The sequence below is a fragment of the Zingiber officinale genome, chromosome 2B (assembly GCF_018446385.1).
Source record: "Zingiber officinale cultivar Zhangliang chromosome 2B, Zo_v1.1, whole genome shotgun sequence".
NCBI lineage: Eukaryota > Viridiplantae > Streptophyta > Magnoliopsida > Zingiberales > Zingiberaceae > Zingiber > Zingiber officinale.
In genome coordinates this window covers 82,274,823-82,297,344 of record NC_055989.1, presented here as the reverse complement: position 1 = coordinate 82,297,344, position 22,522 = coordinate 82,274,823, and the positions used below count along the sequence as shown (strand labels likewise).

Below are 22,522 nucleotides of genomic sequence, written 5' to 3'. Positions count from 1 at the left end.
AAAAAAAATTACATTTTCAGTCCGGTAATTTACATCTTTTTTAATTTTAATCTTGTTATGAGTTAATTTACGTTCTTAGTCCTGTAACTTGTAATATTTTTCAATTTCAATCTTTTTTCCTCAAAAATTAAAATTTTTCAACGAAAAATGTCTAATTTGTAATTGGAATATAAAAAATACATAGATCATAAAAAATCAAAATTCCCAAATTCAATTTACAATTCATTATTTTTCATTGAAAATTTTCAATTTTAAAAGAAAAAAGACTGAAATTGAAAAATATTATAAGTTACAGGACTAAAAATATAAATTAATCCATAACAAGATTAAAATTGGAAAAAATATAAATTACAAAATTAAAAACATAATTTTCTCAAAAAAAAAATATATATAAATTAGTTGGTCAAATTCTGACCTTCAATATTGTCCTTTAACAAGTTCTCGTTATGGTACAGTAATAAATACATTTTGACACTTGACCCAAGATTCTCTGGACCACAACCTGGTCCAAGAGCTTGGATCTAATAATAAAAGCTGTATTTAACAAAAGTAAATAGCTCTTTTGATATTATTTTGAAGTAATTAATCATTTTCCCCCTTTGTTTTTTTAAAAATAGCTTCGAATCTTTATATTTCCTATAAATTATCAATAATTTAATTTTTTGCCCATCAAAATCAAGAAAAAACTTTCTTCTTTTTAATTTTTTTAAAAATTAATTCATTAATTATCAACACACTAATAAATTGTTGACACCAATTTGTAAGATAAAAAAATATTAAATGCATAGTAACAGACATTTTTACAGACTTTAATATGTGAAAAATATCTAAAGATATATGATTTTTAAAATTAAAATATATTATTTGGAAATGAGAGAAAAATAGTTTTCTTGTAAATGTAAAAAAGAAAGGAGTTTCTCATTGATAAATTAAAAATATATTATTTGGAAATTAGTCTATATAATTTCACAAATTGCAACAAATTAAACTTTTGGCCGATATAAAGGCACAGCCTCTTCTTCCATCTCATCTCTCTCTTTCAAAGGTGGAGTCTTTGGCTTCTACACTACTCTGCGCTCTTTCTACTGGTGTTCTGTTCTCGACGAGGAGGAGAAGAGTCGAGATCGGACGATGTGTGGCGGAGCGATCATCGCCGACTTCATCCCCACCGCGCGGTGGGTCACCTCAGACTACCTGTGGCCGGATTTGAAGAAAGGGGGTGGCAATGGGGCCAGGAAGAAGAAGATTGGGGACCGCCGGGCTGCGTCGGAGATCGCGGAGGATGATTTCGAGGATGAATTCCCGGAGTTCGACGGCGAGTTGATGGAGTTCGGCTTGGAGGACGAGGTGGAAATCGTCGAAGCCAGTCCCAAGCCCTTCGCTTTCAACACGAAATGTATCAGTTTTACCCCTCTTTCTTAGTTTCCCCTCCTTTCTGATAAATAAACGGATTTTTTTTCATTCGCAAAAAACTGGATCTTTTTCACACTCTCTCTCTTCTACTCCACATATGAATTCATGTAGTTTGGATTATACTTCGTGCATGATGGATCATCGATCCGTCGTCTTGGTATTTTTTTTAGCTTGATGTTCTCAAATTAGGTATTGAGTTTTTTTTTTCGTAAATTTTAACAAGTATCTTTTTTTATTCGGGGGAATTTTTGTCACAAGATCCTATTTTGCACTTTTTCTTCGTTAGTTCGAGCAATTTTTCAACAATTCCTCGTTTTATTTATTATATTTGTGTTCTTCCAGCCTTAGATGTAGATTCCTTTGTATCCACTACTCAGCTATTTGATTATATTGCGCTTTGTATATTTCATTTAGTTCTAGTTTTTGCTCTGTATGTATATCTGTTCATCATGCTTTTACTCTGTCGTTTATAAGTTTGATTTGTTCTCCTTTTGATCAAATCATTTACTAATTATCTTCTTATCATAATTTGTTTTGGGATCTTTGTTTTCTAACTATCGATCTTGAATCACTAGAATCGTAGTCAGATTTTCTCTTACAGAACTTTCAATGTTGAAAATCTGCTTTGAGAACATGTACTAATTCATCAATTACTTTCTCATATTGTAGTAGATGGGCCACTCGCTTGCAACAACGTAGGATTTAATGGACCTGCAGCAAGGTCTGCAAAAAAGAACAGGAAGAATCGATACCGAGGAATCCGACAGCGTCCTTGGGGCAAATGGGCAGCTGAAATTAGAGATCCTCGGAAAGGTGTTCGAGTCTGGCTTGGAACCTACAACACTGCTGAAGAAGCTGCCCGAGCATATGATTCAGAGGCTCGACGAATCCGAGGCAAAAAGGCCAAGGTGAATTTCCCTGATGAGGCGCCACCAAGCATTCAAAACATTTCACCGAGTTTGAATGCCCCAAAAATTTCATCAGAGAAGCTCAATTTTATCCAGAATGTGAACTACTTGAATGCACCACCCTATCAGGATACATGTTCTGTTTTCGACTTTATGGATGATAAGGAACCAGTCAAGCAATCCATAAACACGAACTCCTTTACCGAGAAGAAGCGAAAATCTCCTGATGATGATTGTGCAAATGACATTCATTCTGATGGAAGATGCAACTCTTTCGATAGTTCTGAATACGTTTGGGAAAGTGAGGCTAAGACACCCCCCGAGATCACGTCGATTATTGCTGGAGCAAATGGTGGCGATGTAGCAGCAACATACCTAGGAGTTTCTGTCGAGAACTCATCGGAAAATTTGTCTAAGGAATTGTCTGTTCTTGAGTCATACATGAAATTTCTGCAAGAACCATATCTGGAGGGGAGCCCAGATGTATTGCCTGAAAGCCTTCTTATTAGTGATATGATTCAGGAGGTGAACGACGAGGATCTTTGGAACTTCAATGACCTTATGCCAATGCCAGTGAATGGTTACTGAGGGATCTCATTCTGTAAATAGTATGCAAGTGTATAATTTTTAAGTGCATAATCTGTTTTCACTTTCTGAAAAAACTCGTCTCTTCAATTTTGTTTCAGGAATCGCGTTGGAAGCCTGGTGAAATAGGCACATCAGCTTATATATGGTTATGCGATGTTGCCTTGTAATTCTCTATTTGAGTACTGAACTCCGGTGTGTGTTGTAGCGAACTGTTTGCTATTGTGTAGAACCTCATATTTCCGTATGATGGTACTCTATGTTTATTGATAAATAATGCTACTTGTTTGTGCTTGTCTAGCCACATTGTGTGTCTATAACTCATTACTGCATCTGAATTGTTCTTTTGATGTTAGTTTGCAACTTCTCTGTGTCGTGATTGCCTTCAGGATCATATGGTCATAGGCTTTCTCTTCTCAACGAGTGAAAGATTGAGCCTCTGATCTACCTTGAAACAACATGAAGCTTCATTTGATTGATGTTTAGACTACATCCACGAACTTGATTACTGAGTTAGAAATCTGATTTATCGTCTTGAATCATCCATTGCCATAGATCGGCAAAATAGGATTACTATGATTCAACTCAAGTCTACATGTATATATATATATACCAAAAGCAAAAGTATTCAAGAAATGGACAAAATTTTGCTCCTTCAGGTTACAAAAGCACTCTCAATCTCTTTGGATATCGATGGACAATGTCATCATATTGATACTCTTTGAAGAAAGAAACATTTAATATATTCAAAATCAACAATATTAGCCATTAGCAGACTGGATATCAACAAGAACATAGCAAAATCTGCAAAACACTAGTTTTTGTTACATCAATCCATGGATCAACTACAAGTAATAAACTGTCACAGAGCTCTCAGTTTTCAGACTGAACAATGTCATAATTTTTTAATTAATCGTTGCAGTTGTAGCAATAGTGATCCTCCTGAGACATTGGAGATGCACAAATGTAGCAGAAACAGCAGTTACACCTTCAAAGAAACAAAAAAAATAAAAAATAAAATTGTGTTTGTGCTATAAGAAAGAACTAAACATAAAATATTAGTGAATTTTTTCTTACACAACTTACCTGCATTTCATAAACCTGCAACCTTCAATCCTCTCTACCATGATCCTGCATTGTGGGCATCTCTGCCACTTGAGCTTCGCCGCTAACTCCCTCAGCAACACATCCTTCTCCTCCTCCTCCTCCTCCTCGATCGCCTCTTGTGAATCCCCACACACCCTTCCTTGGTGCCATGGTACTCTACATCGAGTGCAAAACATTCTTCTGCAAAAAAAAAAAAATGTAACTATAATGATAGGATCTATTTATGATACAATTAACACGATACGATACCGATACGATATGAATTTGGGGACGTACCTGCAATGCCCGCATTCTGCCTCTCTCAAGGCCTCATGGTCATCAGCTTCCATCATCCCTGAACAATCAGTGTAAGGGCAGTAAACCTTGGCCTTCACCATGGAGAGGCATAGGATGCTGCACCACCTCTCAAACGTGCTGCAGTGGAGCCACCACTGGCAGCTGAGGGGCTCTAGAGCCCCCTCCCTGCAACCTGGCTCAGGGCACCTGATCATGGCCGTGTTATCGTCGAGCTTCGACTCGACATAGCGGTTGATGCAGGAGAGGCAGAAGCTGTGGTGGCAGGAGCTGATCTCCATGAACTGGTGCAGTGGCTTTGAGTCCATGCAGATGCTGCATGAGAACAAGTACTGTGGATGGTAGTTTTCTTGAAAGAGGATCTCTTGCAGCTGCAACTCCTCTGCTAGTAGCTCATCGACATCTTCTACTTCTTCTTCTCCTTCATCGTCATAGTCGCTTGAGATCGCAGAGAAGTACACTTCTTCCTCCTCTTCCTCTTGTTCTTCTTCTTGTTGTTGATGATTGTAGTAGCAATCATGATCAAAGATGGATGGAGACAAGCCCATTTCTTTCCCCTTGGAACAATTTTTCTTTTATTCTTTGGATTTGGTTTTTCGTTTGGAAAATATATAGAGGAGGAATATGAATTGGATTGCTTGAGAGAGACAATTACTTGCTGATCAGTGTGTTTGTGAATTTCTTATGAAATTCCTTGAAATTTATATCTGAAGAGGTGAAGATGGAAGGGTTCAAAGTATAGAGTTTATTTAGACTATTTCAAAAACAATTAAATAGTTCATCTTTAATTTCACCCAATATTCCTTTGCTTTCTCTAGGATGCAATCATAAGTAAACAATTCGATTAGCTGTCTTTTTTCATCAGTTCCTTCACAAATTGGTAAACAAAACAGAAGGGACTTGTTCAATCATCTCATAAAACAAGGAACAAATCTTGTTCGAGCATGATTAATATATATCTTCGAATTATTTGTTTAATTTAAACTAACAATATCTTGCCAACTACCTTTTAATATCTTTGCTAATCATCACATCAATTTATATTAACTTTTTTTTATATATAAAGAGTAATTTGAATTCAAATAATAGATATATTTTACAATAATTTAAATCTTCAATGTCATAAAATTCTAATTTCCATAATCAAAATCTCATTTTACAAAATAAATGAATAATAATGACAAAGAATTAGAAAAAATTAATTTAAATCCAAGGACTTAGAAACTTAATGATGAAGTCTTACAATTAATTATTCTCATCTTGGTAAAATATATATAGTTAATCTATATAGTCAAGAATTTGACCAGCTAAAAAATTAATTAAATATTATTAATAATATTTATATATAACAAATTACTAATTAGTCCTTAATTAAAATATTAATTATTCTCACCATTTTTTTTTGTAGAACTTAAAACTAGCTGGAAAATTTGTTGAGAACTTAAAACCAGTTAGAAAATTTATTAGGAACTGTTAATAACATTTACCCATAAAAAATTAATAATTAGTTTTTAATTATACTACTTTTTTTACGATGATTTTAATTAGGTCAAAAATAAAATTGGTCTTAAAATTGAAAATCACAACATCAATTTTATTCTTCTTCTTCTATAAAATTGAAAAAAAAAAAAATTATGCTATGATCCCGCTCGGATTATTTATTTCAAAATTGAATTTATAAGACAAATATATCCAAAGCTAATATTCAGCTCAAAGCGAACAATCAAATCAATCTTATCCAACCAGTACTTGGAATTATTATATATGAAAAAGATATTGTAAGTACGAATTTTATATTGGCTCAGATAAAAAATAAGAGTAAGGGAAGGAAACAATGGAGATGACCCTATCAAACGCTCAAATTGTAATAAATTTAACACGACAGAACATTGAGCATAAGACTGTTGAGAGAATGGACTTTTTAGAATCACTATACCCAAGATGAGTTTCTTTACCACAGTATGATCTCCCGTGCCTTTTAGTTTGTCATAGCAAACCATGTAGAAGAACAATTGAGGCTCTTCATTTTCAATCCATTATAAGGGTTAAGATTAATAAAAGATTTAATCAATGCATATCATCTTGAAAATATAATTAATCATTAATATAAAGAGATAATTTTAAAAAACTAAATATTAAAATAAGTAGGAAAGAATATAGTTCACTTATAAAATATGATATTACTTATCTACCTTTAATAATGACCCTAAAATTACTAAAAAGTTGATTCTAACTTACTAGATTTTAACGTACTGTCCAAATATATATTAGTTTGAATGCTTCAAGTAAATTCCCTTGCTGCGTTTGATGAAAGGATCTTCTGAAATTCTACTAATTAAAATAACGGAAATTCAATGTCCTTGAAAATTGTATTTTAGTCACTAACTTTTCAACCTTGCTTTCAGTCTATGAAGGTTCCCAATCATATAATTGTTATTATTTTGCATGAATACTAATTTGTACTGTCTTGTTTGATTATAAAATTTTCAGGTTTGAACTGCAGCGAAAAATTAATATTTTGTTTAGCACTTTAGAAGGTTTGAATACCGTGGGGATATATTTTATTTTTATTATAAACTAAATTTTCTCTAGTATTTTTAAAAAGTATCATCTAAATTATTTATTTATCAATTAAAAATACAAAATAAAATAGGAAACCGAGATTTACGCAAGTAGAATAATAAAATATCAATAATATAAATTTGTATTGTAGCAGCTATATAACCGTAATTGTTATAATGTGTTCATGATTTATTGAATCATATTGTAGTAACTACGAGTCCATAGCTGTTACAATATTAAGTCTATGTTGTAGCAACTACGAAACTGTGACTGCTACAACGTGGTCATGATTTGTTCAATTACATTGTACCAGTTACAAATACATAGTTTCTACAACGTTAATTTAATTAATTAAATTTAACCAATTTCTCCCTTGCATTAATGGGTTATAACTCTGGAAATGATATTTCGACTCCCTGAATTAAATATCACAAACTCCTCTCTTACATTTAATGGGCCATAACTCTAGAATTGATGAGATTCACACCATTATAAATATTACATTATAGCATATGTTGACCCTTCACCTTCATATCACGGCGGAAGACTCTTCGCAAATCAGAGGGTGTTCAAATCACCTAAAACCAAGACTTTCTTATAATCCTTGATAGTTCTCGAGATTTGAGTTCTAACACTTCTATGGAATCTTGGGGAGACTCTTCCCTCTTCGTGCCTCCGAACAACTTAGCAAGTCCTTCTACAGTAGCAGATCTGAGCAGGATCAAGTGGTAAGGGAGTTGAATGTTGCCCTTCAAACACTAAAAAAGACTCATGCTGCACTTGCAAAGTTGAATGGGCAAATGATAGAGGTTAATGCAGTTGTAAAAGAGGCCATCAATCTACTGGAAAGACCTTAGGATCATTTTGTTGATGTTCCTTTTGGTTTATGTTATAACAACTATTTTGAGTCATCTTTTGTATCTCTTAGAACTTTTACTTTTAATGTTGAACAGTGTGTATTAAGTTCATCTTAGCCTTGTACAAAGAGATTGTAGCAGCTACGAATCTGTATCTACTACAACACAAGTTTGAGGTTATAATAGCTACGATACAGTTTCCAACCTTCAAACTATTATAGCTACTGCTATAATACAGTTTCCAACATTGTACAGACACATTGTAGCAGCTACAAGTCCGTAGCTGCTATAACACAAGTTTAGGGTTATAGTAGTTACGAAACTATAGCTGTTATAATGTGGTTCGCAGCTTGTATAAATTGAAAATATTTAAATAGTAAACTACAACCACAAAACAAATATTCAAAAGAACCATCAAGATCAAACAATGAAACAAATGACAGTAATTGTATAAGAAAGTACATAAATGATTACCCAAACAACTTAGACAATTGATATTAGGAACCAATTCAAGTAGATTATAGTTAACTGAACACAGCCGCTCTGGCCATAATACAACTACTCAGGGCATCTTCCCGATAAATGCATTGACTCTAGTATAATAGAGTAATATGTGGGAACTTGACCAATACAACTCCAAACAAGTCGTGGTTGTTTGTTAAACCTTCATTCATCCAAGTGCATGTTGTTAGAACTTGCAATAATAAAGACAATTATTAACTTTAATTCCTTATTCAACCATTATAATTTAATAAAATGAAAATTTGATAGTACTAGCTATAAATGTCAAATCTTTTTCAGGTGTATCATCATTGATACTATAATGATTATCTATAGTTGATCTAGCAATCGACATATCATCATATTTATAAAAATATAATACAAATGTAGAATTAATCGACACATATCCTTGTTATAAAATTGGACAATTACGTTTGTCATGTGACACACCTTGATGGTCACATCCATAGTTTGTAGAATCGCGATCCTACGCAGGATCGATTTAGGGTCAGGATCGGATCGGTCAGGATCGGATCGTAGAATCGTACGATCCTACCAAAAACCCTTAAAATTTTATCATACATGATTAATAATTAGAAAAAATACCTAAAAAACTCATTTACATATAAATAAATAACTAATTTTGTATATATATGCAATTATTTACACTCAACACATCAAATTACATTACTGCATGTACAAATTTAAATTAACTTGTAATTCAACTATCATTCTCGCATAGTAATAATATTTATATTTTCATATCATAAAATGAAATAATATAAAATATCTATTAACACAATAATAATAACACATACAATGTCAAAAATATTTACTTGATTTATAAGATAATTCAATTTAAATGCCAACAAAGCATCTAACATATATAACAGAAGCTATTGAATCCTTTGATTCAAATATGAATGTCGGAAATAATCTTCTAAAGACTGGTTGATGCCACACAATACTAGACAATAGACATCCAAAAACTTATTATTTTGAGAAAAATAAATGACAGAATATTATTGATAAAAAACTAACTCAAAAATAATTAAACATATATTTAAATAATTTAAAACTCTAATAAGATGAAAAAAAGATAATGGTTAAGGATAAACTTTGAAATTTATTAAAGATCTCTGAACGAGCTTTAATTTGATATATTATAGGCCCCGTGGTTCAATCCGAGTCAAAAGTTATGACCTCTCAAAGCTTCCACCGATCCTACTCCGATTCTGCTCCGATCCTGCTCCGATTCTGCTCCGATCCTACCGATCCTACCGATCCTGCTGCGATCCTACTGCAAAAACGATTCTGCACGATCCTGGATCGATTTTGGGTTTCCGGATCGTAGGATCGTACGATCCTACGATCCGAATCGCGATTTTGCAAACTATGGTCACATCCATGACATAGTCAAGAATTTGAGGTTGTCTTCTTCTTTAATGATTTCAATCTCTTCCCACTTCCTTTTTATTGGAGTAATCTAGGTGTCCTATATTTTGATATTTGGGCAAATGTTTAAGTTAGGTTTATTGTTATATTTGATATGCATTGTGAGCGTGCAGGATACAGGTACAACAAGGAGAGTCCAAGTGTGATCTTGGCAAAGGAGGAAAGCCCAAGGATAAGTCTTGGCAGTGTAAGTCCAAGCATGTAGTCTTGGCAACGTAAGTCCAAGTGTGACTTGACAATGGATGAAGTCCCGGAGGCGCAGCTTCTTGGCAAAGGAAGATCCGACAACAATGACAAGGTCAATGGAAGCTCCAAAAGGTAAGACGTGAAGGATGGGGAGGTATCTGAGGGACGCGAGGCTGATAGAGGAGGCTAGAAGTTAGGTCTAGGTTGTGCGGGTAAGGACGAGTGCATAAGAGACTGTACCCAGGGCAAAATTTCAAGTACTGCAACAATTACTGTAGGGTTACTGTAGTGTTATTGTATTAGTCGACTAGTGTTTTCATCAATCGACTAGTATCGAGTCGTTGGCCTATAACGATCGAAATCCATGAAGATCAGTCGACTAGTAAGTATGGCAGTCAACTGATGGCGGAAGCATTGCTTGAATGTTTCCATCCGAGCTCTATTTAATGGAGCTCGGGATGCTTGAGCAAAGTAACGAAATTAGTGGTGGTTAACCCTAATTAGAGTTTTCAAGTACTCAAGTGATCTAGTGTGGTCTTGTGTGAGTTGTGGTGAGGTTTCTCCACCCACAAGGAGCTACGCGAACTAGTCGGAGTTTGTCGGGGGTTGATCCATGGAGTAGGAGCTCTAATCTCCGAACCACGTTAAACTAACGTGTATTGATTTTCTTTCTTGTTTATTGTTTTCTAGAGTTAGCTTTCCTTTTGTTTATTAGTATTTTTATTTCCGCTGCGACTAACAATTGTAGGAAGCTATTCACCCCCCTCTATCGGGCATCAAGGTCCTAACACTTTTTTGTTCTTACTGAAGAAGGATTAAGAATAACAGAGAGGTCACCTATGAATTTCTTCCTTTAACTTTTATTGTTGTATTTTTTATTAATGTTCATCTCTTGAATTTGTAGGATCATTACTCACGCAAGAGGGGGTGAATCTCGTGGTTTTAAAAAACTTATCTTTTTTTATTTTTAAAAGCAAGTATGCAGTGGAATATGATAAAGTAGAAATCGAAAAAAAAAACAAGTATAAGAGGAGTTATTTGATACGGAGCATTCGGAGAGAAAGAAATGTAAAAGTAAAAGAATGAATAAATAATATATATACTTTTACATTTCTTTCTCTCCTATTGTGAACTAAGGGGTGTTTGGTTCAAATTTATCAATCGGAATAGCAATGGATTTGATCAAGGGTAAATAGGAATGAGAATAAGGATAACATTATTAGTATTTTGTTCAAAATCTAGAATAAATATGATTATAATTAATAATGTTTGTTTTGAATCAACATCAGTAATGGAAATCAAATAAATTTTCAATTTTACCCTTATTAGTTAATGTATTAAAAAATATTTTAAAAAATAATTTTTATATATTTTTAAATAACATACATGTCACCTTAAAATTATCACTAAAGGCATTTTATTTTTTTTTCATTTTAATTATTTATGCATTCCACGTCTTCTATTATTAATTTATTTGTTATTTTCTTTTTTTTAGTATTTATTTATTAACATTGTCTCCTAAATTTGAAATAAAAACACTCTAAATTTTAAAATTTAAACTTTCGAAAATCTAAAACTCTTAAAAGAGAGGAGAGAAGAAATAATATTTAAAATTTAAACTTCAGAAGATTCAATAGTAGGTAAATTGTTTTCAAACCATCTATCCACAATGGTGAATTGCATCCAATAGCAGGTGAACTGTCTTTCTTTCTAATCATTACCATAACATTATAATTGAAATAAAATTTATTTTATTTATTTTCAAAATGAAATAAATTCAACATATCAAGTAACATATTCAAAATATTACAAAAAAATAACATCAGTAATAGCGTTGTCCATAACCATTTTAAACATCATCTACTTATTTAACACAAAAGGAGATGTCTCAATGCAAAACCAACTATGAGACTTAAGCAAAATATAAACCTACCCATAAAGTATTGACCTCAATAGTTGAGGATAACAATGTCAAATTCAGGATCTTAACAGACTATAGTTATATTAAAGTGAGCAATATAAACGTACCCATAAAGCATTGACCTCAATAGTTGAGGATAACAATGCCAAAATCAGGATCTTAACAAACTATAGTTATATTAAAGTGAGCACATATTCCCTCACTTCAGTGGAATCTAAACTGAATAACAAGTCAACATGTAAAGGATCTTGATAAATAGCCTTAGAAGCTTTGTACTTATCTGGACCATTGAACTCATGCTTTTCTAGCCGTTCAAGAACTTGTGGCATTCTTGAAGTTGTGCCTTGCATCCAAGCTGACATTGTGCCAAGGTGACCATCAAGACTCTTCATAAAACCCCGAACTTCATCATTAAATTCCTTGTATTCAGTTTCAACATTTTTCGCATGTGCAAACTTGGTCTTCTTTGAAGTTTTATGAACTTATTGAGGGAATTTTTTTTTTAGAAGAATGTGCACTCGAAGAATTAGATGGCAACGACTCCATGGTAGATAAAAATTCAATTCAGTGTTGGAATCACTCTCGTCCGTCACAAGCAAAGTAACATCAGCATTTCCTAAATTCTGCTCAGCAACAAATGGATCTTCAGCCACATCCCCCATTTCTCGATCCTTGCCATACACAATATCTAAATCCGTAAAATAAGGGAATGAGACATTATACAAGCGCTTAGCATCATTGTGAGTCTATAAAAAACATAAAACAATAGAGTACAACATAATCACAAATCATAACTTATAAAACATATATCCCATTCTACTCATCATTGAAGTAATCAAAATATTATCGAATGGACAATATTCATAATTAATATCACAAAATAAAACACATGAATTGGCATATCTTACTCCATTCGGTATATTATGTAAATTCACATGCAATTTTTTTTTCAACATCATTCCAGGAACAACCACTCTGCTTGCGCATTTCATTAATAGCATTGTACCTTCCCTTCAAGAACTTGATCCTAGAGTTAATGTGCTTCACTTTGATTGTCAGCTAGGGCAACTTTTGCACCACCAACATTTTTATCTCGTTCATGTAATTGTTCTTAAAACCACCATCTATTTTCCATACAGGATCAGTGGTCATATCTTGTAAACATCTAATTAAGACCCAACTTTCCTCCTCGGTCCAAAACCGCTTGTTCTTGCCTCTTCCGTATTCCATATCATTTGTCTCTTGGTTATAATCATCCATTGTATTGCTATTCATCATACTGCGGTTCAAGAAAAATAAATTCCAAAAACATAATAATATAATTATATATATTATATAACAACTCAAAAATATAAATATCAAATAATCTTGAAAAAGTTAGGCAGTATATAAGGCAGCTAGCAGAGTCATCCAAACTTCTACATCACATTGAAAATGTTCTAATCAAAATACAACAAAAGCACAAACATATGCAGTAGTCATCCTATACCGAATACTCAATTTCTCCGATTATTAAGCATTTCAATTGTCATATTATTCATGAATGAATTCCACTGGTTAGTTGGGGTAATTATTCGTATGTATTCCACTTCATCATCATCATTTTCCCATATTCATTTTCTTCATTGTCCTCTATAGATTCTTGAGGATCTTTACTCATAAATTTATGAATCAGATAATGGAGTAGCCAGCAGGAAATAATAATACACACTTGGGTTTGTATTGGGAAAAAAGAAGGAGATGCTAGAATTTTCCAACGCTCCTTCAACAAACCAAAATACCTCTCGATTACATTTCTCGCTTTAGAGTGCTTCATATTAAAATATTCTTCTGGAGTGTCGAGTCGATGACCATTAAACTCATTAAGATGATACCTATGCCCATGATAAAGTGCAAGAAATCGAGAAGAATTGCAATAACCAGCATCAACCAAGTAGTAACAACCTTCGACAATAAAACAAAACATATAAGACTACAATAAACAACTCATTTTTGAAATTTAAAATTTGGGCTTGTTGGTTAATTCACAACCTTTTTAAATACCTTCAGGAACTTTAAGACTAGTTGGTCTGCTAATGGCATCACGAAGAGCACAACCATCATGAGCAAAACCTTTCCATCCAGGTAACACATATATAAACTACATATTTGGGGAACATACCCCTAACACATTTGTCGCTATACCTCCCTTCCTTGTGTGATAGCGTTGTTTTTCTTTATAAAGGTGTCACCGGAATGAAAGTACTATCTAACGCGCCTAAGCAACCCTTTAATATTCAAATGAATTAATAAAAATACTACTAAAACATAATGACCCTAACAAGTTACTAAAGTATTTGTCATATGTTCTTACCTTAAATGGTTTTCATCTATCATCTTCACAGTCTTCGGGTATAGGTTCTGGTGTTTTGAGTAATATGTGGTGAAGCTTCAAAATTGCACGAAGATAAAGATTAAAGTGATGGCTCACAGTCTCTTGATTTCGATGAAAAAATAGACTAATTATTCTATTTTTCTTATGATGTCTCAGAACATGTATAAAAAAATACCACAATTTCATCAACGGTTGTATTTTTTGTGTCTTTTAATCTCCTAATGTCTCTTACCATATCGCATAATATCGCAAAGGTTCTCCTATCCATACGGAGTTCACAAATACAAAATGCATCACCCTCTTTTATAAGGTTTTATAAGGTTAAATATCTATTGCGTTCGCTTAATTCCTTCATCTTCCTTATTTTCTTATTCGAAAAATTTTAGTGCATTGATATATTCGATATGAATGTTGATAGAGTATGAGGACGAATGCAGCCATAAGCATAACATGTGTAACCCACAATGTGCACATTATATTTTGGCTTCTACTATTAAAAGGAGGTCGTGCCTTATTTTTCTACAACATACAAACAAATATCAATGAAATATCAGATAAATAAACAGAAACTTAGGCATAACTAATAAGGATACGTAACATGGACACAAATTTTATGATTTAAAAAAAAACTTTCTAATTGATAAGCCATGTCATTCGAGTATATAAACAAACATAATCATGCAAAAACATATATAAAAAGTAAATATTTTTACAATATAACAGTAGTTTACTGGGAACATTCACCTTGTTTTTTTTCTTGAAGCTTTCAGCCTAGATGAGATGAACAAGTTGCGATAGCAGTCTAGAGTTTTAACTGCTTTTGCTACTTTTGCAGATATGGTCCATTCTGGATATGCACCACTTTGATCTTTGTGGCAACGGCCATTGGCACATTTGTCACATATTTAGCACACAAGTTGCAGCACAAAGAGTGGGGCTATGATATCAATTTGGCCACTTGGTCTGCTGGTTTATTCTATGGCTATGTCACCTTTGCCCCCCTTGGTTTATTCATCATACCTAAATACTTCTCAACACCATCTGCTCTCGTTCAACATTGGTGTTTATATGGCTATTCCTTGTTTGCATTCATTCCTGCTCTGGTAAGCTATATGTTACATTTATTTATTGTTTCTTCTTTGTGTACTTATCATGATTTAGACTAAGGATCATTCACATTATTTGATTTTAGAACTTCTTTGCATCATTGCCATAGGCTAAATCTCAAGAAGAGACGAGCAGAAAAAACCCAACTTTTCTAATTTAACCGGAAAATGAATCAACTTAAAACTCTAGTTTTTTTTTTTTTTTTTTTTTGGGAATTTCAGTGTGATTTTCAGGTTTGTATGCCACCATCAAAACCTAGTTCAGAGATACACGACAATTTTAAAAATTGGGTATGAAAAGAACCGCCAACTGTGTAAGAATATTGATCCGATGAACCTTAACGTCAGATGGTTGGCCAGAGAAAAATTCAAGAACTTGGCCGAAGGAGAACAAGAGAAATCTGACCAAGAGAACAAGAGAAATACAAAGTGAGAGGTCGAGTGAGGAAGAGGAAAGAAAAATACACACAAAAGGAAACCATAACAGGTCGAGCTGACGGAGAAGATGAAGAACCGGTGATGGAGGGCTACGGTTGACGGAGGAGATTGCGACAGAAGGAAAATCGCGACAGAGGGAGGAGAAGGGAAATGGCCGACTAGTTTTGAAGATAAAGTGTTGGGCTGACGGAGAAGACCAAGAACCAGTGACAAAAGGCTGTGGTTGACAGAGGAGATCGCGACAAAAGGTAAATCACGACAGAGGGAGGAGAAGGGAAATAGCTGGTTGGTTTTGAAGATAAGGATATTAGGATAACATTTATTTTGGCACTATAAAAAAAATTAATTCATGAAATTCAGGAATGAATCGATAGAATGGGAGGGGGGAGGACACGGGAATAAGATTTTCTCGAATTTGAAATAATGATTCCCATATCTATATTTTTATTCCCATGTTCTAACCATTTGACAATCATTTCCTTTTATTCTCAATCTCCACTCCTATTCTCCTAAATCAAACGCCCTCTAAATTTTTTTTTAATTCTAATTTTTTTTTTAATTCCCAAAGGATACGTCAGCAAAGTGATCTATCAGTTTCGTCATTCTCTTGCACTTAATAAAAGAATATCATCCTTTATAGCACGTCAACAGTACTAATATAAATAAAATCCCATTTTATATCAAGTCCAAAGGAATTAGCAAGTTGATAAGCATTCTCCACCTTTTTATGCTTAAATAATTAACTAGTTAATGTCAAAGTCAACATCTTGAATCATTTACAATAAATCAGACTCTAAAACATATTTCAGATAAATAATTTGTACATTTTAAAAGCAATTACCAGTGTAATAGATATTGGGGCCTTGTTTTTCAAATTTGTTTCTTCAACCTCTTGGAAGCAAGAGGAATACAAGGTATTGAGATCCTTTTTGTCGACTCAATGTTTTGAACTGAGATATTATAGAACTCCAATTATATAATTCACCTCAAATATCAAAATAAGTGCAAGAATGATGTCTCAATATAAACATTGACAATAGACAACAAAACGAAGAGACAAAGAAGCTACAAAGTGTTCATACAATTGACATCTAGAAATAGTTGGAACAACATAAATACATAATGATGACTACCATAAGGACGACGGATATCCCAACACAAACATTGATAATAGACAGCAAACCAAGAGGACACAGAAGCTACAAAATGGCACAAGAAAAAGTTTCTAAACATAGGTCACAAATTTAATTTGACAAGAGAGCACATACAAATGTTCCAAATGCATATGCACTACAACACTGTTTTAACTCATGAATACTAACTAATAATTCCAATAGTTAACATGATAATGGGCGGAAATTGGTGGTAGTATTTCTACCTTTCTTTTAACTCTTGTTCAAACTCGTGTAGTTTCTCACGGATGGGTGCTAAAAACGACCTCATGTCCTTGCATATCTGGCTCTTGTCCACTGCTTCCAAATCCTGTTCTTCGCTAAGGGTCACTTCCATCTGCAAAAGCAGGCAAGTTAAAGTATCATCATCATCACTAAACTGCTATTTAAAATCGATTAGTTGTCAGAATACAATCTTTCAAAAACACTGTTACTCAGTTATCAGTAAAATGAAAACCTCAATGAGGGAATATCTAAATCAAATGAAAATGACAACTGGCCTCCGCAGTTATCTATCTTTTCATCATTGGAATAGTAACAACATTTAAATTAGTGAAATTATTTTATCACATTGGCTATATTTTTCTTTGATCTTGCTCAGTTACTCACCTCTTTCACTGATTCAACGGGTATAACAATTGATTCTAATATAGCTCGTCATTGAAATATGTCACTATATATTTTCAGTGTATTTTTGTTCAAATAATAAAATATTCTATTTTATTGTTTGCAGTAAACTCAGCATGTTAGTACCATTCTCATCTTGTTACCTTATCCATAAAGCATGATGAACTGTATCACAATCTTATAATTTTTACAGTTTTTTAGCCTAAGCAGCACATGTAGTTCACATGATACTCCAAAAATCACTCTCCATTTCAACCATCCACAGTTTGTCATGTTAGTGCTATCTTTCAATATTTTGTGATGGAATAGTGAAGCTATGATATTTAAAATTCTAGAAGCAATTAAGATGATAACGAAATAGCCACATTATTAGAGCATTGCGATGTGCAGACATGAATCTAGATGGCATCTTACCTCCAGATCTTCAACTTCACCAAAAGAGAACTCAGGGAAATCTAAGTGGCCTTTGATCTTCTTGAGTTCATTTTGGATTTGCCATTCACCTGTTCCATAACCCGTGAGAGATTAATACACCAAATAACAAATGAGGTTAAGCCGGAGTAGATGAACTAGAAATTAAGGTGGATAGTATTCTCTACCTTTGAATTTTAAAGTCAATTCATAGGTATAACCAACTCTCTTCTTATTTCGTACGGTCACAAGGAATGCCTGCAAGGCCAAGATGGTAACAGAATGTTACCTGAGATGCTTTTAACGGAATAGAGTTTAGTATAATGGAATTGGTCCGCCAATAACCACACAAGAAAGAACAGCAAGATAAATTCTTAGACAGAATTATTAAAACTAGTTGATCCAATCAGAGACCAGACTGGTTTTCCAAACAGTCCAGTTGTAATAATGAGATCAAATTTGCATTCAATCTCAATAAAATCTGGTTCATTCGTTCAATTGGCAAGTTTTTGTCAAACCAGGGGAACTGGTCGCTATGGTTAGGACATCCAATTAGCATCAGGTCTGCAAAATCTGTATATATTTGGGCAATTCCTTTTTGAAAAAGAAAAAAAAATTAAGTATAAATTGTTTATTGTTGCATGGTAGACATTATATGTGGCGTATAGAAAATAGGAAGGATCACAAACAAGCAGTTGAAGCCTGGGTAACAGATGGAATTTTCTCAAAACCTACTTACATCTCCTGAACATTTTGACACATCTTCAATATATGCTTTGCCATTTGAGAACTCCAATGAGTCCAAACACTTCAGCAATTCCTGATGAGATCGAATCCATTTTCATTTTCATAAACAAACAGGAAAATTGATGTTCCTAAAAGGGTCACACCATCTCCACACGGTGGTTATTATACCTTTATCCTGTTGCTTGCCCATGTATTCAGGTTTTTCTCCTCCCAAGTCCCAGCCTGCAAATTCATCCAAATTGTGGATTCAAAAATGTCATCCGTGACTAGAGGAGTAAAGAATGACTAGAAGAGAAGCCCTAAATGAGTTCTTCTCCATTTATATTGTTCACAACTGGCATGTGTAAAGCCTAATTCTACTACTTTAATTAAATAAATAAGGAAAACAGAAATCAACTAATGGATAAATAAACTAATGGATAAAGACAATGATGACCAAAAAAGAACTTTTTGAAAGATATGCAAGGAAAAAAGGGCAAGGAATTGCAACAATAATTTTAGCCATAGAACAAAAAATAGCCCTTGAGTTTAGTTAAATGTATGCCAAAAGAGATTCTTGGAAGCAAACAAATAGGGGTGTAAATGAACCAAGCCGCTCATGAGCTATTCGAAGCTTAATTCAATAAAAGCTCGTTTAATGAGCTCGTTAAGATAAACAAATCAAGCTCAAGCTTCACAATATTCGGCTCGTTAGCTCGTGAACATGTTCGTTAAGCTCATGAATTAACTTTTAAATAAAAAATAATAGTTTTGATATTGAATTTATAGATTTTAAACTCTACTTATGAAACATATACACAAATATATCAAATTTATTTATTAGAATAAAATTATAAACTTTAATAAGAATATTATAATTTTCTTTAAATATAGAATTTAGTTTTTAATGAATATTTAAATTTATAATTTATATTTATTAAGCTCGTTTAGGCTCGATAAAAGCTCGAATAAGCTCGTGAGCCATGAATATATTCGTTAAATAAAGCTCGAGCTCGACTCGATTATAAACGAGCCAAACTCAAACATTCAAGAGTTCATCTCGGCTCGACTCGATTACACCCCTACAAAAAAATATTTAAAATATTTGGAATATATTGTGACAAAAAAAACATCTGGATGAAAATATTATTGATTCAAAAGTTGAAGGGGCTTTTAATTATCATATCAATGTTGTTTGTTCATTAGCCTAAATTGAGATTTCTTGTTTGAAGTCTAAAACTGAAATTTCCATGGGCATGTCTACTAAAGGAGATGGGAAAGTTTAGAGAAAAAGAGGAGAAAGCATTCAGTTCACTTGTCAACTTTAAAAAAAAAAAGAAAAGGCAAGGTAGGAAGAGAGCAATTTGGAGCTCCTTTCCCCACTTAAAATTCCATCGAAAAGTGGACAAGGAAAGAAATATTGAAAAAAATATATATAATCCCCGCAAGTTTTTGTGAATGACAAAAATCAAAGGGTTATTTTCTCTCATTTACGCTTGCCTTCCCAATTATAGAGAATTAGGAGAGGTAAAATAAGGTAAATGCTCATGTGTATAGTCTCAAGAAATTACATTAGAAAAAATAGGTTAACTTAATGATAGATGATGAACTTCAAAGGAAACATTAATAACTGAGAAATATATAAATGACAATGGCAAGGTCAATACTGATGACAACTCAACCTTAGCTGCCACAAAGACATCCATTAGTTAGCACTTTGAAGTTGAAACAAATTGCTTGCTAACTAATGTAGAACAATAAAGTTGGAAAATAATTTGAAAATCATATATAATGGAGTAAATACATTATCATAGTGACCTATGAAATAGAGAGGAACAAGGAATAAAAGAAGACAAGGATAAAGGAAAAATAAAGAGAACGAGGGTAGATATAGGAAAGAAGGGGAATTTTTATGTGGATTTATGTATGTGATTGTAGCAAAAAGTTCATACTTAGAATTATAAGATAGGGCATAGTTCACATATGAAATACTTCCCTAAAGAAATCTAGTTAGACATGAGCAAAAACTGCCTCTTTTATTTTTTTAATTTATTCTAAAAAAAACTTATAAACTCCAAATGCTTTTAATTTATCAACAAAAGAAATAAACTGATTGCTACTCAAGATTAAAAGAAATAGCACTGAATATCTACAAGATAATCAGGGAAATAATTAGAAAATAACTTTTACAGGAACGGTTAAGTGTATAAACAAAATAGTGAGAGGGAATGAAGTTATAATCACATGCAAAAATGACCAGGAATAATTAACTAAAAGATAGCTAAATGTTTGATACTGATGACACTCTAGCCCATTGGTTTTAAATTCAATATAGTCAACCAAATAAATGAAGAAATGAAACTTACAGCTAATTGATCTGTGTTTATGAGTTAGGTCAATAGGCTTAAATCTTACAAAATGCCAACTCAAAATGAACTATCTTTTTTAAGACCTGAATATGCATAATGAATTTCGAAGGATATTCATATGCAAATTTCAATTATGTACTGGTTAACTAATAAATTCTCTTCTTTCCTTATCTAAGAATTTCTACTGTTCCTAATTCTAATTTTTCACAATTCTTTTCCTCTTTCCTTCTCACATCTTTATCCACAAAAGCCTAAAGAATATCACGAAATTAGATTGGCGTAATGACATGAAACAATAGTAAACCAAAGGAAAATCCACATATTTCGTTCGTCTGGCAAACATGGGAGAGAGAAAAAAAAATATTTCAATAACTATTGAAGAATTTAATATATTACTGTTGTCGAACAAACGCCTTCAACGCAACATATAAAATGCATCACGTTCTCTCCAGATCAAACTTTTTTCAAGAAAAATATTCATTGAGCAAGATTTTTTTTTTTTTTTTACATTTTCAAACCTATTTAAGAATTTCAAGAGTTACGTTTTCCTAACAAGCGCCTTCAATTTCTTTTGCATCACATAACAATGCCAGGTAAACAACTTGTGGTAGAACTAGAATAAGATGGGCAAACGCAAGGTACCTGATTCCAGACGGATCCGAGGGGGCTAGATTGCGCCTGCTTGGTGATGTCGGCAGTCGTGAGCTTTCGCGGCACGGGTAGCGGCGCAGCGTCCTCCTGCATGTCTCTCACCCAGTAGGTGTAGGACGTCTGCTGCTTCTCGGCAACCTTGCCGCCCTCCATGTGGAGATTGCCGCTGCCGGAGAAAAGGCGACAGCCGATCCGCGACGAGGAGGACAGAGATCGAAGAAAACGGAAGTTTTCGACAGACTCCGACAAATTCGTGGCAGAAAAAAGCGGAGGAGACGGGTCGCTTATGGCGGCCACCAATGGTCCAATGGAGTGGAGAAATGGACCGAATCGTGACCCTTCTAGAAGCTTCCACAGGCTTCTTCGACCATCGTTGGTTTTGTATCATGCCGTTCGAATTAATTTGGGCCTTAATTGTCAAACGGCCCAATTATGCCCAAATAACTAAAAAAAAAAATTAACTTCAATAATTAAAAATGTCTCCCGTAACAAAATAATGTGTCGAATTAATTTAAAAAATCAATGATAAAATAATATATGCCAAAATAGCTCAATTGAGGCTCATTTAGTATTAAAAATAATGTTATATAATTTGAATAGACAAATAAAATATATAAATTACTTTATTTATAAAATAAACTAACTCTATATTTTGTTATTATTTTTATGTCTTTGCAGTAATTATTAAAAACCTAAAGTAAACTTAGAGGTGTTTAGTTAGGCGGAATATAATTATTTATAATCCGATGTATATAATCTTTGATTTTATTTGGTGTCTATTATTTTTTATAAGGAATGTAATTTATATTATTATAAAATGGTAAAAATATCTTGAAACCTTTGCAGCCAATGACAGCGA

At 33.2% G+C, this 22,522-nt stretch overlaps 3 protein-coding genes across 5 annotated transcripts; 1 reads left to right on the top strand and 2 right to left on the bottom strand.

Annotated features, from left to right (window-relative positions):
* The first annotated feature begins 1,006 nt into the window (after nucleotides 1-1,006).
* LOC122046045 (ethylene-responsive transcription factor 1-like) lies at nucleotides 1,007-3,210 on the top strand. Of its 3 annotated transcripts, none has more exons than XM_042606534.1 (3): nucleotides 1,007-1,396; nucleotides 2,083-2,922; nucleotides 3,008-3,210. In XM_042606534.1, exons 1-2 carry the CDS (start codon nucleotides 1,132-1,134, stop codon nucleotides 2,907-2,909), a joined length of 1,092 nt encoding a protein of 363 aa, XP_042462468.1. In that variant the 5' UTR covers nucleotides 1,007-1,131; the 3' UTR covers nucleotides 2,910-2,922; nucleotides 3,008-3,210. The 3 variants fall into 3 exon arrangements, with proteins under 3 accessions (XP_042462468.1, XP_042462466.1, XP_042462467.1); XM_042606532.1 differs by having other exon boundaries at nucleotides 2,083-2,929; XM_042606533.1 differs by having other exon boundaries at nucleotides 2,083-3,210.
* A 590-nt stretch (nucleotides 3,211-3,800) lies between these two features.
* Nucleotides 3,801-4,873, bottom strand: LOC122049241 (E3 ubiquitin-protein ligase RNF144A-like). The gene is made up of 3 exons (XM_042610651.1): nucleotides 4,290-4,873; nucleotides 3,993-4,193; nucleotides 3,801-3,894 (listed from the first exon to the last, which is right to left on the bottom strand). Exons 1-3 carry the CDS (start codon nucleotides 4,853-4,855, stop codon nucleotides 3,816-3,818), a joined length of 846 nt encoding a protein of 281 aa, XP_042466585.1. The 5' UTR covers nucleotides 4,856-4,873; the 3' UTR covers nucleotides 3,801-3,815.
* Nucleotides 4,874-16,762: 11,889 nt separating this feature from the next.
* On the bottom strand, nucleotides 16,763-22,012 carry LOC122046043. Its single transcript, XM_042606530.1, has 6 exons — nucleotides 21,655-22,012; nucleotides 18,833-18,886; nucleotides 18,657-18,737; nucleotides 18,106-18,175; nucleotides 17,921-18,009; nucleotides 16,763-17,216 (listed from the first exon to the last, which is right to left on the bottom strand). The coding sequence occupies exons 1-6, from the start codon at nucleotides 21,814-21,816 to the stop codon at nucleotides 17,082-17,084; spliced, it is 591 nt and encodes a 196-aa protein (XP_042462464.1). The 5' UTR covers nucleotides 21,817-22,012; the 3' UTR covers nucleotides 16,763-17,081.
* Nucleotides 22,013-22,522: the final 510 nt, after the last annotated feature.

What these genes read in the sequence shown, in the direction of transcription:
- LOC122046043 (XM_042606530.1), bottom strand. Translation starts at nt 21,816, where the DNA reads ATGGAGGGCGGCAAGGTTGCCGAGAAGCAGCAGACGTCCTACACCTAC. An exon ending in TCGGATCCGTCTGGAATCAG is followed by an intron (nt 18,887 to 21,654) that starts GTACCTTGCGTT and finishes ATGAATTTGCAG; the next exon opens with GCTGGGACTTGGGAGGAGAA. An exon ending in GGGCAAGCAACAGGATAAAG is followed by an intron (nt 18,738 to 18,832) that starts GTATAATAACCA and finishes CGATCTCATCAG; the next exon opens with GAATTGCTGAAGTGTTTGGA.
- LOC122046045 (XM_042606534.1), top strand. Translation starts at nt 1,132, where the DNA reads ATGTGTGGCGGAGCGATCATCGCCGACTTCATCCCCACCGCGCGGTGG. An exon ending in CTTCGCTTTCAACACGAAAT is followed by an intron (nt 1,397 to 2,082) that starts GTATCAGTTTTA and finishes CTCATATTGTAG; the next exon opens with TAGATGGGCCACTCGCTTGC.
- LOC122049241 (XM_042610651.1), bottom strand. Translation starts at nt 4,855, where the DNA reads ATGGGCTTGTCTCCATCCATCTTTGATCATGATTGCTACTACAATCAT. An exon ending in GCAGAATGCGGGCATTGCAG is followed by an intron (nt 4,194 to 4,289) that starts GTACGTCCCCAA and finishes TTTTTTTTGCAG; the next exon opens with AAGAATGTTTTGCACTCGAT. An exon ending in TGCAGGTTTATGAAATGCAG is followed by an intron (nt 3,895 to 3,992) that starts GTAAGTTGTGTA and finishes GTTTCTTTGAAG; the next exon opens with GTGTAACTGCTGTTTCTGCT.